Source organism: Orussus abietinus, unplaced genomic scaffold (genome assembly GCF_000612105.2).
Source record: "Orussus abietinus isolate OABI.00-Male unplaced genomic scaffold, Oabi_2.0 scaffold8, whole genome shotgun sequence".
Classification (NCBI taxonomy): Eukaryota; Metazoa; Arthropoda; class Insecta; order Hymenoptera; family Orussidae; genus Orussus; species Orussus abietinus.
This window is the reverse complement of record NW_019395997.1, coordinates 719947-740349: the sequence shown is the minus strand read 5'-3', so window position 1 is coordinate 740349 and position 20403 is coordinate 719947. Positions and strand designations below refer to the sequence as shown.

The 20403-nt window shown below is 56.2% G+C and overlaps 1 protein-coding gene across 1 annotated transcript in view; it reads left to right on the top strand.

Annotated features, from left to right (window-relative positions):
- Positions 1 to 20403, top strand: part of LOC111674323 — a 44109-nt gene that overhangs the window by 17388 nt on the left and 6318 nt on the right. Inside the window, exons 4-5 of the mRNA XM_023434125.1 lie at positions 6547 to 6735; positions 17941 to 17989. Coding sequence (XP_023289893.1) covers positions 6547 to 6735; positions 17941 to 17957 — 206 coding nt within the window. The 3' untranslated portion in view covers positions 17958 to 17989. The remainder of the gene's footprint in view (positions 1 to 6546; positions 6736 to 17940; positions 17990 to 20403) is intronic.

Below are 20403 nucleotides of genomic sequence, written 5' to 3'. Positions count from 1 at the left end.
TAACCGGGAAATCATTCCTGGGTCACCTCGCGACTCCAGGGTGCCGCCATTAAGGGGTGACTTTACTGAGGGGGGGTTCGACATTCGGATAAAGTCCCCCCAGCGCGGTGCACTTGCGGTCGGTTGCATAAATTCCGACGGTTCGTGGGGGTGGAGTGCGATGGGGGGCCACCTCCTTCCGGGGATCGATCTTAACATGCCTCCCCCCCCCCCCCCGCTGGAACGGGGAAGACGAATGTGCGCCTCTCACGGGGACCTTTTTTCCGGGGATCCTTCTTCCCCCGAGATTTATTCCCCCGGGATATGCACCTGGGCACCTGCGAGCAAAGGGGTGCAGGCGAACGGATCGTTGCCTTCTTTCATTCTCCGCGTTAAAAAAAAAAAAATAAATAAAAGTAAAATAAAAACGGGGAAATTGAAAAAAGTTGCGCCACGATAAGGGTTGCCGATAATTGAGGGGGCGACCGCCCTCGCCCCCCCCCCATCGCCCCGAATTAATTTAATCCTCGTAATCACGAACCCCTTCGTGTACCTACATTTATACATCACGGTTCTCGTGCCGACTAGGCGGCTCGGCTTGATAATGGAAATTGTGGGGGGAACCCCCCCTCGGCCCCCGCCCTCTCTCTCTCTAACGGAAGTGCATCGAGTGCTCCGATTTAAGTTTTAATGGCACGCGATATCGTTGCCTCGGACGGGTTCGTTGCTCGAGAGATGCATCTCGATTGAAATCGAGAGTTGACTCGCTCGGCTGACCCTCCTCCCCCCAGGGGGGCACTCGTTAGGAACCTCTCTCGCGGGGGGGACTGGACTAACGGAGCATAGACGAGGGGGAGTAAAAAAGAAGAAAAGAAGGAAAGAGGAAATTCGGGCAAAGTTTCAGGAAGGAACCGAGCGAGCCAATTTGCAGCGGCGATCCTTCCTCCCGATCGGTGGGGGGGTTGGGGGTTGGGGTGGAATCAATTTTCCAGGAGGGCCGATTTTCCCGCAGAAACCCCCGGGACGCCTGGAGTGGACTCGGGGGAGGGGGTCCTGCATCGGAAATGCGAAACGTATCGCTTGTACCCCCGCTCCCCTCCTCGTGATCCCGGAATGGGGGGGGGGGGGACCTGAGAGCGTTCAATGGCGAAAGTTTATGTCGCCGATAAATTTCTCCGGGAGCTGCGGCTTAGAGCTGCCCCCCTTCCTTCTCCTCCTCCTCCTGGTTCGTCGCGAATGTCCTGCCCAGATGCCGGGGCAGGGGGGATCGAGGGGGCGCCCCCCTCCGGACTCGTTAAAGGGCGTTCTCGTTCTCTCTCTCGTTTATTTGCCTTTTCACTTCACACTCTGCCGAATGGACCGTCCAAAAATTGTCGCCCCGAATCCTTGGGGGCAATGGGGATGGATAGGGGGGGCGGGGTCTCCAGGATCTCCAGGACGAAGGGGATGCACTCTGGGGTCGGGGAATGAAAATGGAAGGTACTCCAACTTCGGGGACACCTTGCGTCACGGGAAAGAGGAGGAGTGGTGCAAAGTGCAGCGACCCCTCCCCCCCCTTCCCCCCGCGCTTTCTCTTGTTCCCTTCAGGTCGTCCTTCATGACGCTCTCAAAACTTTCGGAGGGGGAAAAAAAAAAAGAGAGAGGGAAAATGGAAAAATCCGGATCGGATTTTTCTATCTTTTTATTTTTATCTTTTTTTTTTCTCTCTGTTCTTTTTTTGCCATCAAGGGCTCGCAATTTGCGCGGCGAGGGGGCCGGGTTCATTATCGTCGACTTTTCCGGGACGGGGAGGGAGTTCGCCCCCGGGGCTCCTTTTAATCGGGCCTGGTTCTCGCCTCTGGTCGGATGCGCCTCGTTTGCACGGTGGGGCAGGTCGGGGTAGGTCCTCCCCCCGGTCCCCATTATCGGCCATAAATATGTAGGAGGGCGAGTCGGAATCATTTTATCGTTAGTCCCCCCCCCCCGCCCTCGGGATGGCTGAGAACTTGAGGTGGAGTCCCCCCTTTACCCAGGAGGGATAAGGAGCCTCGGATCGATTACTCGCGGCAGAAGGGATGGCACCTTTCTCAGGAAGGGGGGCTCTCCTTATCAACCCCCCAACGGGTTGCACTTTTCCACCCACTCATTCACTTCGTTACGAGGAGAAAGGGCGAGAGAGGAAAAATCGAGGCGGCGGGAGATTCCGGATGGGGATTTATCTTCGAGGTGAGGGGAACTTCGCGGGAACCCGTCTGGAGCGATCCCGAGGGATACTTTTTCCCGGATATAGATATGTAGGAAATATTATGGCCGCCTATGTGGTATGTGTGCGACTGATTTATTCGGAGCTGCAATCGAACTCGATTTGGCGAGGCCGTTCCTCCGGGAAGTTTGCCTCCCCCCTCCCCATGCTGGAAGCTTCCCACGGGAGAGGGTAGATCCCGGGAGGATTCGTCCTTATCCGTGGACCTCGTATCAACGTCGAGAGCTTGAGGAATATCCGTTCGATTTCGCGGATGGAACCCCCCAGGAGTCTAATACTTTACCCGGGGATGTCTTGCTTGCTGTGTATATGTAGATGGGTATGTATGTAGGTACATGTATTATATATTTTTATATATGTATAGTGGGGAAAAGGGGTCGTCGCACCCCGGCCGAACTCTCCCCAGGGTAGTCGCCTTCCTCGGCGCAGCCTGGCCGTGTACGAGGCAGGAGTTTACGATGTACCGAAAAACTGGGGGGTCGGGGGGTAAAAAGTTTCCTACGAAAGTTGTCCGACGGGAAGGGGGGAGCAACTTTTGTACGAAGCGTTTCTCGATATCTCGAGAGGAGCGTGCTGGGCAGGCGCCGGAAGGCCAGCGTCGCGACGCGAGGAGGATGCTTCTCGGGGTTGGTTGTTCGGGGGGTGGAAAAATTACGGGGTTTAGAGGGGGCTCGGGGAACGTGACTTTAACGAGGCTCGGGATTAAAATTACGACCGGGAAATATGGCTTCTCAAGGGAAGGGGGTCCCCTCCTCAAAGCTGAGGTCGCCCGACTTCCGGGATTGGGAAGGACTGGGGACAGCGAGATGCCCCAGGAGTCCCGAGGAACCCTGGGGAACACGTGAAACACGTGGTCTTGGGGTCCTGGAGACTGCAGGATTCCCGTAGGAAACAATGGCGACCGGATGCGTCCCTTCGTCCCGGGGGAACTTTACATCTCCTAGAAGCCCTGTCTCGACTCTCCCTTATCTCCCCTGAAATTCCCGGGGACTTGTTTGGAGTCTGATAAAAAATTCACGGGACCTATTTATTATCTGATAAAAAAATTTGGTGCCCGTGTAATCTTCAGGGAGCTGTTTAGTAGCCGATAAAAAATTCCCGGGGATCTATTTAGCGCCCGATAAATAATCCACCGGAATGAAGGCACTCCCCGTTGAATAATTTCGGGGGCACGACCGGAAGTTGACCCCCCCGGTGACACCGGAAACGATCGTCGTCCTTTTCCAACGATTACTCCCCCGTTTTGTGGAGCACCTCGCGTTTTACGAGAGCTGCCCCGATCGATATTAACCCTCGTGCACGGGGTGCATATACTCCACGCCTGCAATATGCACGACGTGCACCTCGAGGAACTGCCTCTTAAGGGCGAATTTCAGGCGATCCGCTCCACGTTATCGCGAATTTTTCCGCCCCATTTTCCTCGCTTTCCATGTTTTCTAAAATGAGGAATTTTTAAAGCCGGTCTCGGTTTTTCGAGCGCTCACCCGAGATGAGTTTGGAATTGTTCGGGATATAAAAGTTGCATCTCCGGAGATGAAGGTGAAGGATTCCGTATCACAGAGATGAAGGATATGACGTGAGAAATTTGGGATGCGGTCGGGGAGGGGGAGTTTAATTAAAACGATGCGTTAACAGGAGCGCCATTAAGGGACGCGAAGACTCCTTAGGGAGAGGAGGACGTCCTGATTAAAATGACGCATCAAGACGTGTCCCCGTTTTTCGGGAACAGGAACGCCGGGAATGTGTGTCGCTTACGTGCACCTGCGTGCACCTGCGCAATGTATGCACAACTATATAAATATATGTACACATATGCAAGTTTACTCGCCTAACTGCCTTTTATTTTTTTTTCCACACTTCCTTCAGTCATTGCATTCCCTTTTTCGCGGTATCTCGAATCCCGATTTCCAGGACTAGTCCCAATCCCGCGGGAATCGCCCCGTCTCGCATCCCGAATCCGGAGTTTAAAGAGGGGATGAGCCTTAATAAGTGCCTCTTTGTCACATAAGCCGCTTATTTATCCATGCACCGGGATTTCGCGGGAGTCCCGGTATAATCCGGGAAGACGTTCCTCCCGCGGGATGTCATCGGGAAAATAAAACACGAAAATGAGAACGAGACTCGACCGCTCCCGACGTTTCTTTCTCCCACTTCTCCAAGTTTTCCATTTTCCTGGATATTTCTCGAGGATGCCTTTTCCCGGAAAGCCCGTTCCTCGAATCCCTGGGGACGACTTCTTCCCTCGGGACCGCATTCCGGTGCACTGCACGTGTGGCACATGGACGAGTCTCACGGAAATTCCCTCCACCCTTTGGCCTGACATTTTTAGGATCTCCTGGACGTGTCGCCATTCTTCGGGAACCCCCCCTGTCTCCTCCTCTCTCTAACCGGGGTTCCGAATTTGCACAGGGGACTCGCGAATCACCGGCGGAAACGTGATTTCTGCGAGAAAAAAAAAAAAAGGAAAATAGAAAAACGCCCGTCCAATTAGCGGACGCGGGGGCGCGAGATTCGTTAAAAAATCCGCTGCGGCCGTTCCGCCGATAAATACCGCGGCGCACTCGTCGCGGCAATTAGTTGTAGTTAGTTGCCCGCCGAGAGTTTTCCGGCTTTCCCGTTTCCCTGTTTACCCGCGGGACCCTTTCCGATGTGGCGAGAGTTAAGTGCGAAGGAAAGGGAGCAAAAAATGAAGCAGGAAAAAAAAAAAAAAGAAAAAGCCCCCGAACAAATTTTCCAACCGACCCTGCAACGGAGAGAAGGTCATTTACAAGCCGGCAGGTGTGCAGCGCGCTGCACCTGATAATGAGTTCCCCTGTCCCCCTCCCCCGAGGGGGGTTGGTACACCCCCCAGGGGGAGAGGCTTTTCCGTTATCCCGAATGACTCGGCTCTAACTTCCGCAATTATCGCAATTATTGCGATTATCGTGCAACGTCCCTTTACGGGGCACAGCTGTTGATACGGTTTCTCAGCCCCCTGGTCCTCCCCCCATAATGTGGAGATGCAAGGGGGGCACGTGTTGGTTTGGGATGAAATGGGTGATAGGGATTTTTGGGGTGGATCTGTAAATTAGGAGGTTCACCCTGAATTTTGGAATTTTGGGATTTTGGGCTATGCGGTTCCCATCGGGGTCAGTCCCCCCTGTTTTTACTTGGCTCCCCGAATTTTTCCGCGGAGCACCGGAAGTGCTTGATAACGGAAGTGACGCGCGGACCTCACCTGGTTGCGCAATTAACCGACAGGTGAAATTTATTGTGTTTCGCAGGGACGAGAAACCGGTTCCCCTCCTGCCCCCCCTTGCCATCTTAACTTGGGTGGGGAACCTCTCAGGGAGGGGAAATAAAAATCCAGAAGGGCGAGGGGACACTTTCGGTGGATTTGGGTTAGCGTTACACCTGGGACGTTGGCCTGGACCCCCTGGACCCCCCTGAACTCCTGGCTGGTTTTGCTGGGATTAATTCGATGCACCTGGGGGGGGGGGGCGGGTGATAAGGGGGGTCTGGAACTCCGGGGCAGTGATTACGCCAGGTAGGAGGGGGGTTTCCACGAGTCGTGTCTTCCTGTAATCTCTACAAACCTGCCTCGGTTTCGTTGTGATAAGATACGGGGGCACTGATAAGGGACCCCTTCTGTGGGAAAGTTTTTTTTATGGGGTCGAGAGGGAGCGATGATAAGACGCGGCTGTAGAGACGCGATACGAAGACTCGGGGTGTAAGAAATAGATATACGGAATTTTTGCCGAATCCTCTCTGCGAGTATTTGTCTCACTGATAACGGTGATAAGGGGTGTTTTTTCATGCAGGGGTTGCATGGCTCACTTCTGGGAGTGGCGCACCCTTCCTCGCGGGAGAAACGAAGCGTTTCGTCAATTCAGCCCGCTGATATCGTAGGAAGCTTCCCTTATCAGTGGCCGACGAGGGTCGGCCAAGTGGGAGCTCGCTTTTACCGACCTGGGGGGAAATCATTGAATCTGTGGTTGCTAAAGTCAAAGTCCTACCTTGCCTCCTATCCCCGATACCGACCGTCGTCCAGTCAGCGGACAATGATATGAAAAATAACGTGCAATAATTACCTGCACCTCTCACCTGCACTTTCATCACGTTTTATCAATTTTCAATATTTTATCGTCTCGTAACGCGGATAAAAAGAATAATAAACTACTCGACTGACGGCCAAGTTCCTGTCGTCGGTAAGGAGGGCACCCATTCCGCGTTCACGTATTTCCTGTACTTTGTCCATTATCTATCTTGTTTATTTATGTTTCTTTATTTTTCGGTAAAGAACATTCGAGGGCTGTTTCATGTAACGTTGATTTCTCTATTTTCAGCGAGCATCCACCACGACACCGCCACCCCCCAGGGCCTCCACTTGGCCCGGGGATCTACTCTCATCCCTGCCACCCCCACCTCCACCTGCACTGCTTCCACCCTCGCCAGGACCACTCCAGGAGACATGAACCTGCGCGTCGACACTCACCTGGCCCTGCGAGCCGCCCCCCCTGCGCCCTGCACCCGAGGTAGGTTTTTTCATTATCTTTTTAGCCCCTCGGAAAGGGGATTAAAAAATCATCCCCACTCGCCGTTCCAGACACCCCCCTGTATACATGTATAAATACGTACATATATACGTCAAGTATCTCGACCTTTTTGCCCCTGAACCCCGCAATGATAACCCTCTAACAAGAAAGTGTTACTGATATTTTGTAATTAGAAGTAATGTCACCCTTAACAGGGTAAATCCCATGTAAAATAATTGAAATTCCTATTTTCTTACTTGGACTCTTTTTTTTTTACGAGCGCGCTGCAAGGCGTGGTGAAAATCTCTACGTTGTTATATACATGTATATATGTATTTTTTTTTCTTTCAATTTCTCTCCCCCTTATCGGGGGTGGCAAGACGAGCCTCGCGGGGGGGCGCAATTCGTCGGTGGTTATTGCTATCCTGGGGGGTTTTATGCCCTTTGCGCGTATAAAATAGCCCAATGTATCGCGCTTTACGGCCCTGCGTAACCGGAAGTTGCTCGCAATTTGCGTGGAGGATCCGCGATATTGCCGGATGGGGCGGGAAAGAGATAAAGGGGAACGGCCCTATCCGCGAAATGAAAATTCCTATCCCGAGTGGATCCGCTCGTGTCCGAAATGCCGGAAACGGGGAACGAGTCCGATCGGAAGAGTCCCGAGTGGTAGTCACGCGATCGAGTGCTTCCGGGGGTGGTTCCCTCCCCCCACCCCGAAGGGGTGAGATCGTTTCGCAGCCCGGAAGAAAGGCGAGATCGGGCGGAATTGGCGACTCGATCGGATCCTCCTACGTACCCCTTTGTGTTATCCACCCCCGGCGCTTCTTTCTTCGGGGGTGCTACGGGGGGCGAGTCCCCCACTTCCGCCGCGGAGCTCCCTTGATGTATATTCCCGGGTCCCGGAATTTTTCCGGGATCTCCCTCGAGGGGTTCCTGTACCTATATACTGGAGATTCTCACCCCTCCTCGAGGGTGACTAACCTTGACGTGGGGAATTTTTTAGTCGCATCTGTGGTTTTTTTTTTTAATGGTAAATCAATGTTTACATGTTGCGAAAACTGGTATTCTGGTGGAAATTGTTGATATTCTTGAAAGGTTCGTGATTTTTTTTACGCGATAAAAATTTGTTGCAATAGAAGTTTTTTCAATTTCTCAAATGGTCGCGATTTTTTTTTTTTCCGGGCATTATCATCCGTCACGAAATTTGTCTCATAAGTAAACTGTTGGACTCGCGAGGCGCGGAACGATTAATGTTTCCGCCGGGGGTGCAGGGTGGTCGATGCGGCCCGGGGGCGGAAACCGCGACGGTTCCCGCACGCGGGGCTCCGCGCGCGCGATCCGGCGCGGAATTAATGCGCGGCCGGGACGGGCGCGCGATCCGCGACGGCGAGTGATAACCACGTGGCCTGATAATTTTTCCACACCCCTTCCCAGCCGTCCCTAGGGATGCGGAATCCGACTCGGGACTCGTTTTTCATATCCTTTGTTTCCCCCTTTTCCTCCTTTTTTCACGCCGGGAATCCCGCGAAATATCCGCGGCGGAATGCAGACGGTCGCTCGTGCGGAAGGAGCACCCGCCCCCTTCGGGAATTCGGGACGCCAGTTCCCGAGGGAGAGGAACCCTTTCGGGTCGATATGTAGGTTGAGTGATAACGGGTCGTTGCGTTATCAGAATATTTGGAGAGGTTGAGAGGGGGCGATAGGAAGGGTGTCCCTATCTCAAGGGATCCCCCTAAGCGTCCTTCCTTTCCACCGGGACGTTTACAGGGACGCGGAATCGTTAAATCCCCTCCCGCAATCGGACCGCGTAAATCATGGCGGAAGCCACCCTCGTAAAGGGGTTTTTCCCTTTCCCCTCATTTCTTATTTCCTTTTTTTTATCTCTCCAGACGTCACCCATAGTCCTCCAGGAGGGACCTCGGGGACGAGGGAGCCGTCCTCCGTGAAATTGTTACCCGGTAAGAGGGGAAAACTCTGGGAATTTTCCCGGAGTTTTCCACCCTTTTCCTCCGATTCCTCCACATCTTCCAATTTTCGGACGTCCGGCCGTGACGTCGATCGGCGGGGGGAGAAACGCGATCCCTCGGGAACTGCCCGTCGCCGCGGCCATTACGGAATTGGAAAGAGAGTGTCCCGCGAAACTTTTTCCTGGAGACTTTTCCGCCTCTCTTGGGGGAGGGGGGAGGTTAAAATTGTCCTTTTTAGAATTTCCTTCCATTCTTTTTTAACGTTTCCATCTCCCGTGGGGGGCGCCCCCCATCGAGGTCTCGGGGGCGATTTGTTTCCACCCACTGCGGAATCGTCGCGCGATAAGTGGGATTTCTCGCCCCCTCCCTCTCCCTCCTCTACCTCGCTTTTTATTCCGGGGGGGAATCACCCCTGGCGACAGGGGTTGCTCCCTTATTTCGATTCCGTCCCCTTTCAGCCGGCTGCGCGCGATAACGCGTGATTAACGTCGCCGTTATCCGTCACGGCCAATCTCGCCTGTCACCTCTGCGCCCTGTCGCCCTCTCGCCCTCGCACTCCCGCGCCGGCGCATCGCCCGGTCTCTCTCGCACTTACGGGAGAGCCCCAAAGGATGGAGGGACCCCTTTCCTCGAAGAAAGCGCGATCGAAAAATCGAGCGATGAAATTGCAGCTGCTCGATTGGAACCCCCCTTATTGGTAGGCCGGAGGGTGAACACCCCCGTACCCCCAAGCAAAAATGCCTCCCCCTGTTCTCGAGGGGGAGAGAGTGTAAACCCTCAAAGAGTGGAGGTGCCCCTCCTCCCTTATTTTCGCCACCCCCATAATTGTTCCCACGTTGGGGGATTTTTAAAATCGAGGGGGGTGGAAAACCACGAGGACTCGCCACGGTCCTCTGGGGGTGGGACGGGGAGGTGTCCCGGTCCCATAAATAACTTAAGTCCAAGCCGTACATCCTGCTCCCGAACCATTACTTCCGGTACAGGGCGAGAGACCCTATCGGGGTCCGTATCTCCCCGGGGGTGGTGCCCTCACCCCCGTCCCCCATTACCCCAGGTCGGGGGGATCGCGTCCTCGAGGACTTCCGAGCCCCAGCGCCCCTTCACCCCGTGTTTATCGGCTCCTTTCGACTTGTTTATTTATCTATTTGTTCCTTCCCTCTCCTCTGGGTCCCTGGGGACCCCCACGCTCTTCGGGGGGACCGCGGAGGCCGACGTTACTTCCGGTTAGGGGAGCTACCCCCTGGGTTGGTCGTTCCTCCGGTGGAGATTTTCACCTATACGGAAGCATCTAGACATCTGTGTGTACCGTGAAACGTATTTCCGAAATCCCGGCACTCTAAGTACACTCTGTACCCTGGTCATGAATTTTTTTTTTTAGGTAATTACCCGACGTCGCGTTTGCAATTTTGCGCCAGATCCTGCGGGAAAACCAACCCTTTGACCGCGTGGTGTACACTGGCGGACATATGAATGCCTTCCTTACGGATATTCCGTTGCCAATGAATGACGGGAAGGCATTCACGTCCGGCATTGTACCCCCGACGTTTGGTCGACTATTCCATGACCGGGCCCGCGAATCTCGCCCTTACGCCGGGCCATCTCGGCGGCCAAAGGATTCATCCGCGCCCGGGTATTAAATCCATACCGTACGTATGAATTTCACGAGGAAGTCCGAACACGTCATGGAATTAATGTGTGCACCGTGGAGTTGAAACCCGCCCCGGAAATGTGGAATTTTCGAAACTGTTTCTCCTTTTTCTTTTTTTCTTCTTTTCTCCACGATATACGTTACATTCGTACGCGTCGCATGTGCATACGAGTCCACTCCGCGTTGACACAGGCCCCCACCCCCTTTGGGGGGATTGAATTCCCGGGGGGGGGGCTTTCGCGCCCCCGGGAACCAGGCCGGGATCCGCCCCGGACGAGCCCACGGCCAAGTTCCCGGGAATGTTTACACGAGAGCTCCCCTGTTCCGGATCCGGAGCTTCCGGTCCGGGCCGGCCGTCACCCCGAGTGCCCTTTTCCCTCCCCTCCCCCGTGCCCCCAACCGCGGGGGGCGACTCCCGAGTTTCCCCCATTGTGGCCCACAAGACCAACCCTCTTTCAGAAGTTAACGAGAGGCCGGGTGAACCGCGTTGCTCCTTTCCGCGGATTTTGCCCCCTACCCCCCCTCACTACCGGCGCGGTTTTCGGGACTTCTGGGGGAGGGGGTGGGATCTTAGAACTTCCCCGTCGCTTGTATGCACAACATATATATATATATATATAAACGTGGTTGTACTCGTTTCTTAATATCCGTATACCCTCTATTTGGCGAGAGTAAACGTTGATCTCTCCTTCGCACGGAACAGATTTGGGGGGGTGCGCCCCCTCCCCCTTCCCTTCCGGGCGGGAGCGGCACTATCAATCGGGCTTCCTGGATCTCGGAAAAAGGAGTTATTTCCTCCACCTTCCGCTTCGGTGGGGCGACCGCCCATAAATCGAGCGCCGACGTCGCGCACCCGTGCACGCGAGTCCTGGGGGGGGGGGGGTTTACGCCCGCGCGTGCACGACCCCCTAATCGAGTTGTTATCGGGACCCATCGCCGGAGATTGGGGGTGTCGCCCAAACTGGGCGAGGAAAAAGAGAACGGTAGGAGAAGGATCGCGAGGTAAGGTCTATCAGTGACTCGGGGTGGGGAGGGGAGGGGGCCACTCCTTGATAGGGCCTATCACCGATACTCGCGGAGATTCGCGGCCATTTCCCCCCCCCCCCCCGGTAATTAGTACTGTCTTCCCCAGGTTGCCCGGGGGGTCCACTTGCGGTTGCCCTCCCCCTTTCCCCCCGGTCGTCGGTCCTGCATCCCTTGCTCCCGAATCCGGGAATTCCCGGGGGCGGGGGAGGAGCCTGGGGGTGGATGCATCTCGCTAATGACTCTCAGTGCTGATGCCGCGCTTTCCCGGAATGTCTGGCGCGACCTTGAGGAGTGGTATCGGGCTACCTCGGGGAAACAATGCCGTAAGATCCCCACTCCCTCCCCCCCTCCCCTCAACCCCACGTCTTGATGTACAAGAGATGGAGGGAGGTCGAACCTTAGCTCGAATTTCCCTCTCGAGGCTCCTCGCGGTACCTGACCGGGTCGATCGAGACCTCTCGATCGTTCAATTAGAGTTTCAATTTGTGGGGTATTTCACCCCCCCCCCCCCCCCCCCTGCCCCTCCTTGAGAGGAAGGGTCAGAAAGAGAAAAAGAGGGGCGACACCCCTCTTAACGAAAAACGCGGTATTTCGAGGCAGCCCGAGGGCGTTCGCAACCTCGGACTCGCGGGACAACGTTGTGTGGGTCAGGGACACCTTGCGGGGGGTCGGGGTTGGGAGTGACGTCCTTTCTTCCGCTCGCGGCATAGCGACGCTCGGGGGCCGATAAATCCACCTGGGGTTGGATGCTCCCCAAATGTAAGAGTTTTCTTGGCTTTCACTCCCCCTCCCCCCCCCCAACGACCTCCTTGGCCCGGGTTGGGGTTCAACCCTCTTGCGACCCCTCGATCGCCGCATGTGACGCACCCTCCAACGTGCGTATCTCGCACCTCCCCCGCCAGGTCAGTCACCCTCTCTCTCAATAGACCCTGACCTTACTCAACCGAGGTCGAGCGGGGGGCATTTTCCCCTCACTTCGGGTTTTCATTCATTTTTTCATCCCATCCCTCCCCCCTCTTGTAGGTCGGAAACTAAATTATGTATTGGGAATATAGACCGGGGCGGGTTTTTTTCGGGCTATGATAAGAAGGGGCGAGGTGATAACGCGGATAGGGGTGACTCACCCCTTGAGGAGGCCCTCTTTATGCGCGACTCATTATCGACCCGGGGATAACGAACTCGTGGGTGAGGGAGAGAGACGGATGGAAAGTGCCTTCCCTTCTTGTCGCAGACTCGCGCTCTTATCATTATCGTTGATATCCTTATCATCGGTTCTCTTATCATCCCTGATGAAGTCAAGAGGGTAGGACTCATTATCGCCTATCTGTGGAATAGTTCTCTTGGATAATAATAAAGTGAGGAGGGGCGGGGGAATTCCCCCCGGGTAGGGTGACGGGTTCTTATCATTGGTCCTCTTATCATCCCTGATGACGGAGTCGTCGGAGCGTAGGACTCATCCTCGTCGATCTGTGGAATAGTTCTCTTGGAAAATAATAAAGTGAGAAGCGGCGGGGGGCATTCCCCCCGGGTGGGGCAGGTGAGGTGGGGGGTCGGCAGGATGATGCGCGGTAGGCTTTTGTCGGTCCTTGGAGGGGCGTCCTCCCCCTCCCTCGATTCCAGCCGCCCTCCCTCTCGCGCCGCCGGTCGCGGGGCGGTCGTGGGGCGGTCGTGGGGCAGTCGTGCCCCCGCCGCGCTCGAGGGTGGTCAACCCCTCGCAGCGACGAGAACTCGCTCGAACGGCCGGGCGGGAAGACGCGATGGAGAGCGGCGACGAAGGCTCGGGAGCGCGAGTCGATTACTTGTGATAAGGCCTCGTGAGGTATGGGTCGTGATAAGGCCCCGTGATTACACGCCCGGGGGACCCCCTGGAGGCGCAGCCCTCTACAAGGTGCGGGAACGGTCCGTAACTCCTTAACGATACCTTCTACCGGATAAATTGCTATAACCTTATCTGGAGAGTTATCGTTAAAGAGGCGCGGAGTGTCCGGCTGATAAGAGTGCGAGAGACTCGGATCGAGGTAGAGGGTGGCTACGTGAGCGGTCATCATCGTTTGTCCGCTTGGATTGTGGAATGCGCGACAATGCGAGGAGACGAGCCGCGACGAGGGAGTGATAACGCGGGTTGGCAATGATATCGCGACTTGGCACTGATAACTCGCGGGGGATGGCGCGACGCGACTTGAGATTAATAATAAGGTGCGACTTGCGAACAATGTCGAGAGGGTTATCGCAACCGTTATAGAACCCCCAATCACCGTCGACGTAAACGGATGAATTCGTCGAGCTCGTCGAACTCGCCACCCTCGACGCCCCATTAAAAATGCGCCCTGCGCTCGCCCGACAAATGTGGCGCCGATTGGGGCGGCGAAAACGTCGATGCACCCCCGTGGAAAATTCTGGAAAAGCTGCACCGCCTCTAGGATGATTTCCCATGCCACCGTGTTGCCAGAAAAGAAATAGAGAGCCGATAAAAAAAAATCGAAACTCCAGTTTGATGCTTATGGGGGTGGAAATTGTGGGAGAGAAAATTCTCGACTTAAATGAATTCCCTCTAAAAGAAGAGGGTGTAAAATGTTTCCAGGGGTTGATAGGGGGTAGACATTCGATCGCGTCGTTCGATTCGATATCCCGTTGGGGGTCGATCACCCCCATGAATTCTTAGAACCTTATCGGGGGTGGTCGCGGCCGTTTTCTCGCATTGTCGGGGCGCAAGTTCGAGGAGGGTGGAAAATGTAGAGCGACTCGAGGAGGGCGGTCAAGTGCGGGGTATCGATGGCCCCTCTCGATATATATATATATACACGTCCATGTATCGATTGATATCGATTGATAACGACGCTCGAAGAAGGGCGTAAGTCGCGAATCTACAGGTCTCCCTACGACTCCAGAAACCACCCTCGAGATGTTCGCCTGCCTGTGGAACTTCTTCGACTGGTAAGCGCACCCCATGCCACGTCTCATCCCCCCAAATATCCCCCTTTACAATTCCACGAAAAAAAATAAAGTTACACATCAAAGTAATTAAAAAAATTAATAACAAAGACGACCAGACTAAAATTCACCCCCAGAATTTCCCGCATCCATTTTGATTACCCCTACCGCACCCCAGAGGAGCTTTTAAGAGATTGTAGGAAGGGTTGAGCCGTTTCCGCATTTTTTCCCCTTTTTTTCGGGGGCTTGGGGGGGTTGCCCCCACGCGCGACACTCGGGATATCAATTTACCGTCCCGCGGTTTCCTGCGGGATTTCATTGCCGTCTCTGTCGTCCCCGAAGACAATGCACCCCTCCCTTGGGTGTTTATTAAACCCCTGGGGAGGGGGATGAGGATGCTTCTCGTCGCGCGTAAATAATAAACGCCCCCGGAGTCGTCCTCGGGGGAAAGAGTTTCCACCCCGGCGGCCTTAATCGTGCGACTTTTGCGAAGCTTTTCCATCCCTCTCCTTCCCCTTTACCTGGGGGTAAGCGGATCCCGTTGAAAGCAATTCGCCCTCGAGGGGGGCGATTCCCCCGCCGGAGGATTAATGCCGGAAAAGCAGCCGCTCCCTTTTTTCTCATGAGGGGGCTTCCACTTTCTTGTTTTAATTGCGAAGGGGTGGACGCCCTTAATTCGGGATTGGAAATTTCGCCCGAAATTTCGAATTTGTGTGTCTTTTGATACTTTAGGATTAACTTCGAGTTTCTCTTTGGGCATTTTAAAATTAATTTCGAACCGGTGTGTATTTATTCGAGGGTGAGTCCCGGTGCCTGAACAAGTCTGAGATTTTCCAGGGGTTGGTGCGGAGAAACGCAGCCACCCCCTTAAACCGCGTCCGGCTGGTCGAGCTCGTAGGGCCTAATCGATCGGGCGCGTTAAGGGAGGCTCTCGATGAGCCTCGACGTTATAAAGCGGCCACCCTTCTCGGAGCCACCCCTGGCCTTAACCCAAGGGATTTTTATGGGTCGTTACGCGTCGGCCCGCCCTCGCCTTGTCGGACGTTGCCGCCGTTCCGTATCGATTGCCCCGCGCGCGGTCCGGCCGAAAGTGTGAGAAGGGATTAAAAATTCCACCCCCCCTGTGGCATTTCGAGAAATTGTTACGCGTTATCAGGGGAAGTCGGAAATCGAAAGTTTCTCGAGTTAAGGGAGATTTCTTTTGGTCTTATCGCTCGTCAAACGAAGAAATGTGGTTTCGGGGGGGACATTGCAGGGGGTGGAAAAGTTCCTCGAGAGGGGGGTCTTGAGGAGTCATGGGGGGCGAAAACTTTGGACGTCCGTTCGACGGACTTCCGGTCGCCGGAAGATCCCGGCTTCCGGTGCATCCCCTAACGAGCATCCCGGAGCGTAATTATCCCCCAGGATCGGTTCTTCGACCCCTCGGGGAGAGGGAGGTCGAGACCCCCCGCGGACTGGCCGGAGGATACTCGATCTCTACCGGCGGACACGTTCCTCCGCAGTCCTCGAGGAGCCACCTCCACCCTCGCCCCCCTTAATCACATCGTTGGGGGTGGTCCACCCTAATTGTCCCCCCCATCCTCTACCACGGTTACTTCTCCTTTTTCCTCCTATATCGCGGCGATTCTCGTTTTTCACCACCAATGGCGCCGGCCTTGTTCCCCCCCGGACGGAATCTCCCCCTCCACCCCCGCTCCACCATTAAGGGTGGAATTATTGGCGACAAGCCGACCGACCGGTCGCGGATTTGATCCGACGCCATTAGGGCGCATCGATAATGCATGGGGTGGCGTCGTCCCGTAATCACCGAATTTCGGGGGGGTTCGCCCCCGTTTTTAGAAAATTCCAGGGAAAGGGTATTCGAAATCGCCGGGAAAAATAATTATTCCAGGATTTACGGTTAGTCGGGGTGTGATACTCGTTGATAAGGAGAGTCGGGACATTCTACCCTCCCCATAACCGTGATACAAGCCCCGACCCCCATTCGAGTCTCCCATAGTCATTACCACCCCTCGTAAGCCCGACTCCATCCCCTCCGACTGCGGTAATTCGGGATTACCGCGTTACCGCCAATTAGCCTTCCCCGGTGTCGCTCGAAATCTCGGTTCGTCTTATCAGTGACAAGGATTTTTCTGGAACGGCGCGAATTTTTTCCCTTATCGTCTTGAAATACGGGGACGATAGGGTCCCGAAGGAACGCCCGCCTCGCCATTCTCCGCCGCCGCGTTTCGGACGGCGACAATGGGTGGCGGGCCGCCCGCGGAATTCCGCCCCCAGGCGGAATTGACCGCGTTAGCGCCAATTTGCCGCCCGAGCATTGTCCAGGGCAGCTTGGCCAGCGCGGGCCGTTCCCGCCCCATTGTTTCGTCGGCTTCGGCTCGCCCGTTTCGCTCCTTTCAATTTCTTCGGGAGGAACGAGGGGGCGACCGCCCCCTCGCGACAATGCCCCGCGGGGCCGAGCCGCGCGTTTCCGCATTGCCGCCCGCTGGGGACGATTAATCGCGCCCACCTAGCCGGGCTCTTTAAACAGCTCGGATTCCGGGGGTGGTTTGCCCCCCTGATGTTTTACCCTGGGTTTTATCCCCCGGAATTTACACGGGGATCTGCCGATCTTGGTCGCTCGGCTGTTCTCAGGGAATTCCCGGGTGTATCCCGCACCCCTTTCCCGTGGTACCGGCCCCGGAAGGATGCTGCGCTTTTTTAGGGACGCATCTTAAGGCGCATAGGCACTGCGCGGCTCTCTGGACCTCGGCAGAGATGCCAAGGGATGCCCAATCGATACGGGGGTGTCACACGTGGGGGAGGCCCCCCCGCGTATCGATATATCTCGAATCGAGTCACTGGCTCGGTTGGGTGGCTTGCACGCTCCGGTTGTTCTCTCTCTCTCTCCCTCCCCCTCTCTCTCTATAGGGATGATGGACCGCGAGCCTTAAGCCGGTCGGATCGATTTTCATCTCGCGACCGTCTCCCCGCCCTTCATCCGGGGGTGTTTGCCTCCGTCCCCCTAGCGATACCCATCCGAAAAAAATAATCCACCCCCCCCAGTGTCCGCCACCCTTAAAAGGAAAAAAGAAGATCCATAATTAGAAATTATTCCGCCGGAGGTATCGGGATTTCCTGAATTACAGAAGCCACGATAAGGGGTGTCTTCGACCCCCACCCGGGGGAGGCCATTCCGCCATTTGCGACCTTATCGGCCACCCTTAACGACGGGACCGCCACGCGAGGTTTCTTTCGGGGGTGCGCGGGGGTGTACGTGCGCGCCGCGAACAACCCCCGCCCCCCTGCCCCTCACCCCCGAAGAACCCTCTCGGCCGGCCTAACCTCTCTCTCGGGGTTTCGCGTAATTAACGGCCCGGTTGGCTTCGACCCGGAACCTGGGGAGAGACCCTTCAGGAGCGAGCTTCAAAGGGTCGACCACGATTGTGTGCGCGGGAGAGGAGGCGGCGGGGGAGTGAAACGGGTGCAACGGCTCGTTAGGGGGGTTTCCCAGTGGTGGCCCTCGAGATGTATTCGTTCTGGGCCCCCCTAAAAAATTTGGGCATCCTGGAAATACCGTAACACCCCCTTACCCCATTGTCCCGTAATTTCGTGACAACCCCCCATATCAGCTGATCCGTTTTCTGCTTTCAGGCTCGACCAGCCGGTGACCACTTCGACGCCCGGCATGGACGGCAAAAAGGTAGGTCAGGACTATTCTCTCTGCGAGGATCCCCCGGGAAACGGTGGAAAATGGGGAGGTGACCCCCACGGGAAGGGGGGTGAAGAGAGGAACCCCTCGCGGTATTCACGATTCGCGGAAAAAACGCGCGCCGCACGCGCGACCCCTCGAAAAGTGGTTAAGGCCCCCCCTCCCGCTCCCCACCACGTCCGCTGCTCTTTCCGCCTCGACGTATCCTCCCAGTTTCCCTCTTTACTCCCTTCTTCTCTCTCTCTCTTTTTTTTTTCTCTCCTCCACCTTTCTCGCCCGCGTCAAGCGGTTTATTGTCTCCGGTTCTCCAGGAGACGATCCTGCGCCGCCTTCGGATCATCTTCCCTCCCCCATTGCCCCATTCCGCGAGACCCCCCCTTGCCCTCCTTGACGCGTTTCCGCACCCCCTCTGCGTTTTCCGCCGCGAATTGATCGTGGCGACGTAGCTCGCGCGGCTCGGGGTAATTGCACCTGAGAGAAATGGAGAAAGGGGCGGAGGAGGTGGCGGAAGGGGGGCGATTATGCCGGAAGTAATGGGGTGACCCCCCGTCCCCGGCGGAGGGGAGGCCATCTTGGAGCCGTTTTTACGGCCGGTGGCGAGTTTCTTGAACCGCGGGACTCAATTTCGGCTAATCCTCTTTTGCGGGGGGTTAGTCGCCCCCGGGGGGCCTCCGCCGCCTTCCGATGCGACTTCGCTCGAAGTGCGATCCCAATAATCGCTTCTCCGTCAATGGGGGGGTGGAGGTAGAGCGGCGCGCCAATTGCGCGGGTCACTCGAGGTAATTGCACCTTTCTTAGGGGAGAGGGTGGGGCAGAAGAGAGACGGGGGGATAATTATGCCGGAAGCGATGGGTCGAACTGCCGTCGGATGAAGATGGTCGCGAGGAGGGGAGGAGCCATCTTGAAATAGTTGCGAAGAGAGGACGGGGGGTGATTACGACGATTAAGAAAGAGGCTCGGACACGGAATGAGGTCCCTTTCCCCGCCTTTCCCCTTTTCTCTAAAGTAACCTCAACTGTCGTCTACCCCTCACCCCCTTGTTCTGTATGATAATTGTTGAAAGCGATAGGGTGGTTCCTTGTCAATTTTTTTTATCAGCGGCAGGGGAGTCGAGTCGTGGAAAAATCGGTGATTTCGGGGGAGCGCGACCGAGTCATTGCGCGACTCGCCGTAACGAGCCGCTATATAGCGCGACTCGCCATATCGGGTCGCGCAATAACGCGACTCGCTATAAAGGGCGCCCAACGACACGTGAACGCGTATCACTTGATAAGCCGTTATACGGGCGCGCCCCCGCGCGTTACTCGCGCTCGCTCGATTTCTCTCTGTCTCTCTATCTGTCTCCATCTCCCCCGCCCCCAGCCCCCGCACAAGGGGATGTTAACGCCCGCTTATACGCCCCCGCGCCCCCGTACACGACTCCTCGCGGCTGTGTGCGTGCGCATTTCCGCCGCGGACCGGCCGCCGCGTAATCTCCTTGTCTCGGTCCGTCCCTTCCTCCTGTCCCCCTCACCCCCATTCGCGACGTGTCGTTGCCCCCGGGGGTTAAGGGGGGGGGGGGTTGCACCCCGTGGGACTCGGGAAAAGTGATAGCCGCGACATGTCGGAGCCGCTTGCGGTCGTTATTGCGCGTCTCCGGGTCCGCGAGATGAAATTTCGGGGCGGGGGGGAAGACGACTTTTTATAATTTTGATATCTTCGGGGGGAGGCGCGGGAGGGACGTCCATTAGCGGTCGGCGGATGAGGCGGGGATGAGAAGTCGGATCGGTCCTGGAGTTCGCCGAGTTCATAAGGGGGTGAACTCCCGCGGGGTGGTTTTTCCTTCCGGGAAAAGTTTTCCCGGCGATACGTCGGGGGAGGGAAATTCCTGGGGTGGCTGCCGGGTCGGGGGTGGAGGGGCCTCCCCCGGGGAGCATCTCTGGGAGACTTTTTAATAAAACCTCCTTCGATTCGAAGTCGTCTCGATATCGGAAGTCCCTCCTAGGCGTCTCCCCCGAAAATACGACCCCGATAAGAATCCCTCCCCCACCGGTGCCTTGACTTCACTTTCTCTAGAGAGGGTCCTTCCAGCCCCAAATCGCCTCCTTCGGGATTCCGGGAGGTCTGGGGTCGCTCGCGACACGTGGCGCCGGGGCCACATCCCGGGGGGAATCCTCCCCCCGGCGTCCCATGTGCTACCGACAGCTTCATTACCGCCAGTCGGCCGGAAAGTTTTACGAGCCACCCCCGACGTCGTCGATCGAGTGCACGCACACGCAACGGGGTGCATCCACCCCATCCCCCCACCCCCCGCGGTTGTGCTCCGATTAATCCGCCCCCACTCACTTCGAGGAGCCATTACGTCGATCCGCGGTCGGGGGCGACTACCCCCCGACCCCGCGCACTACCTTGTGCTCGCGTAATCG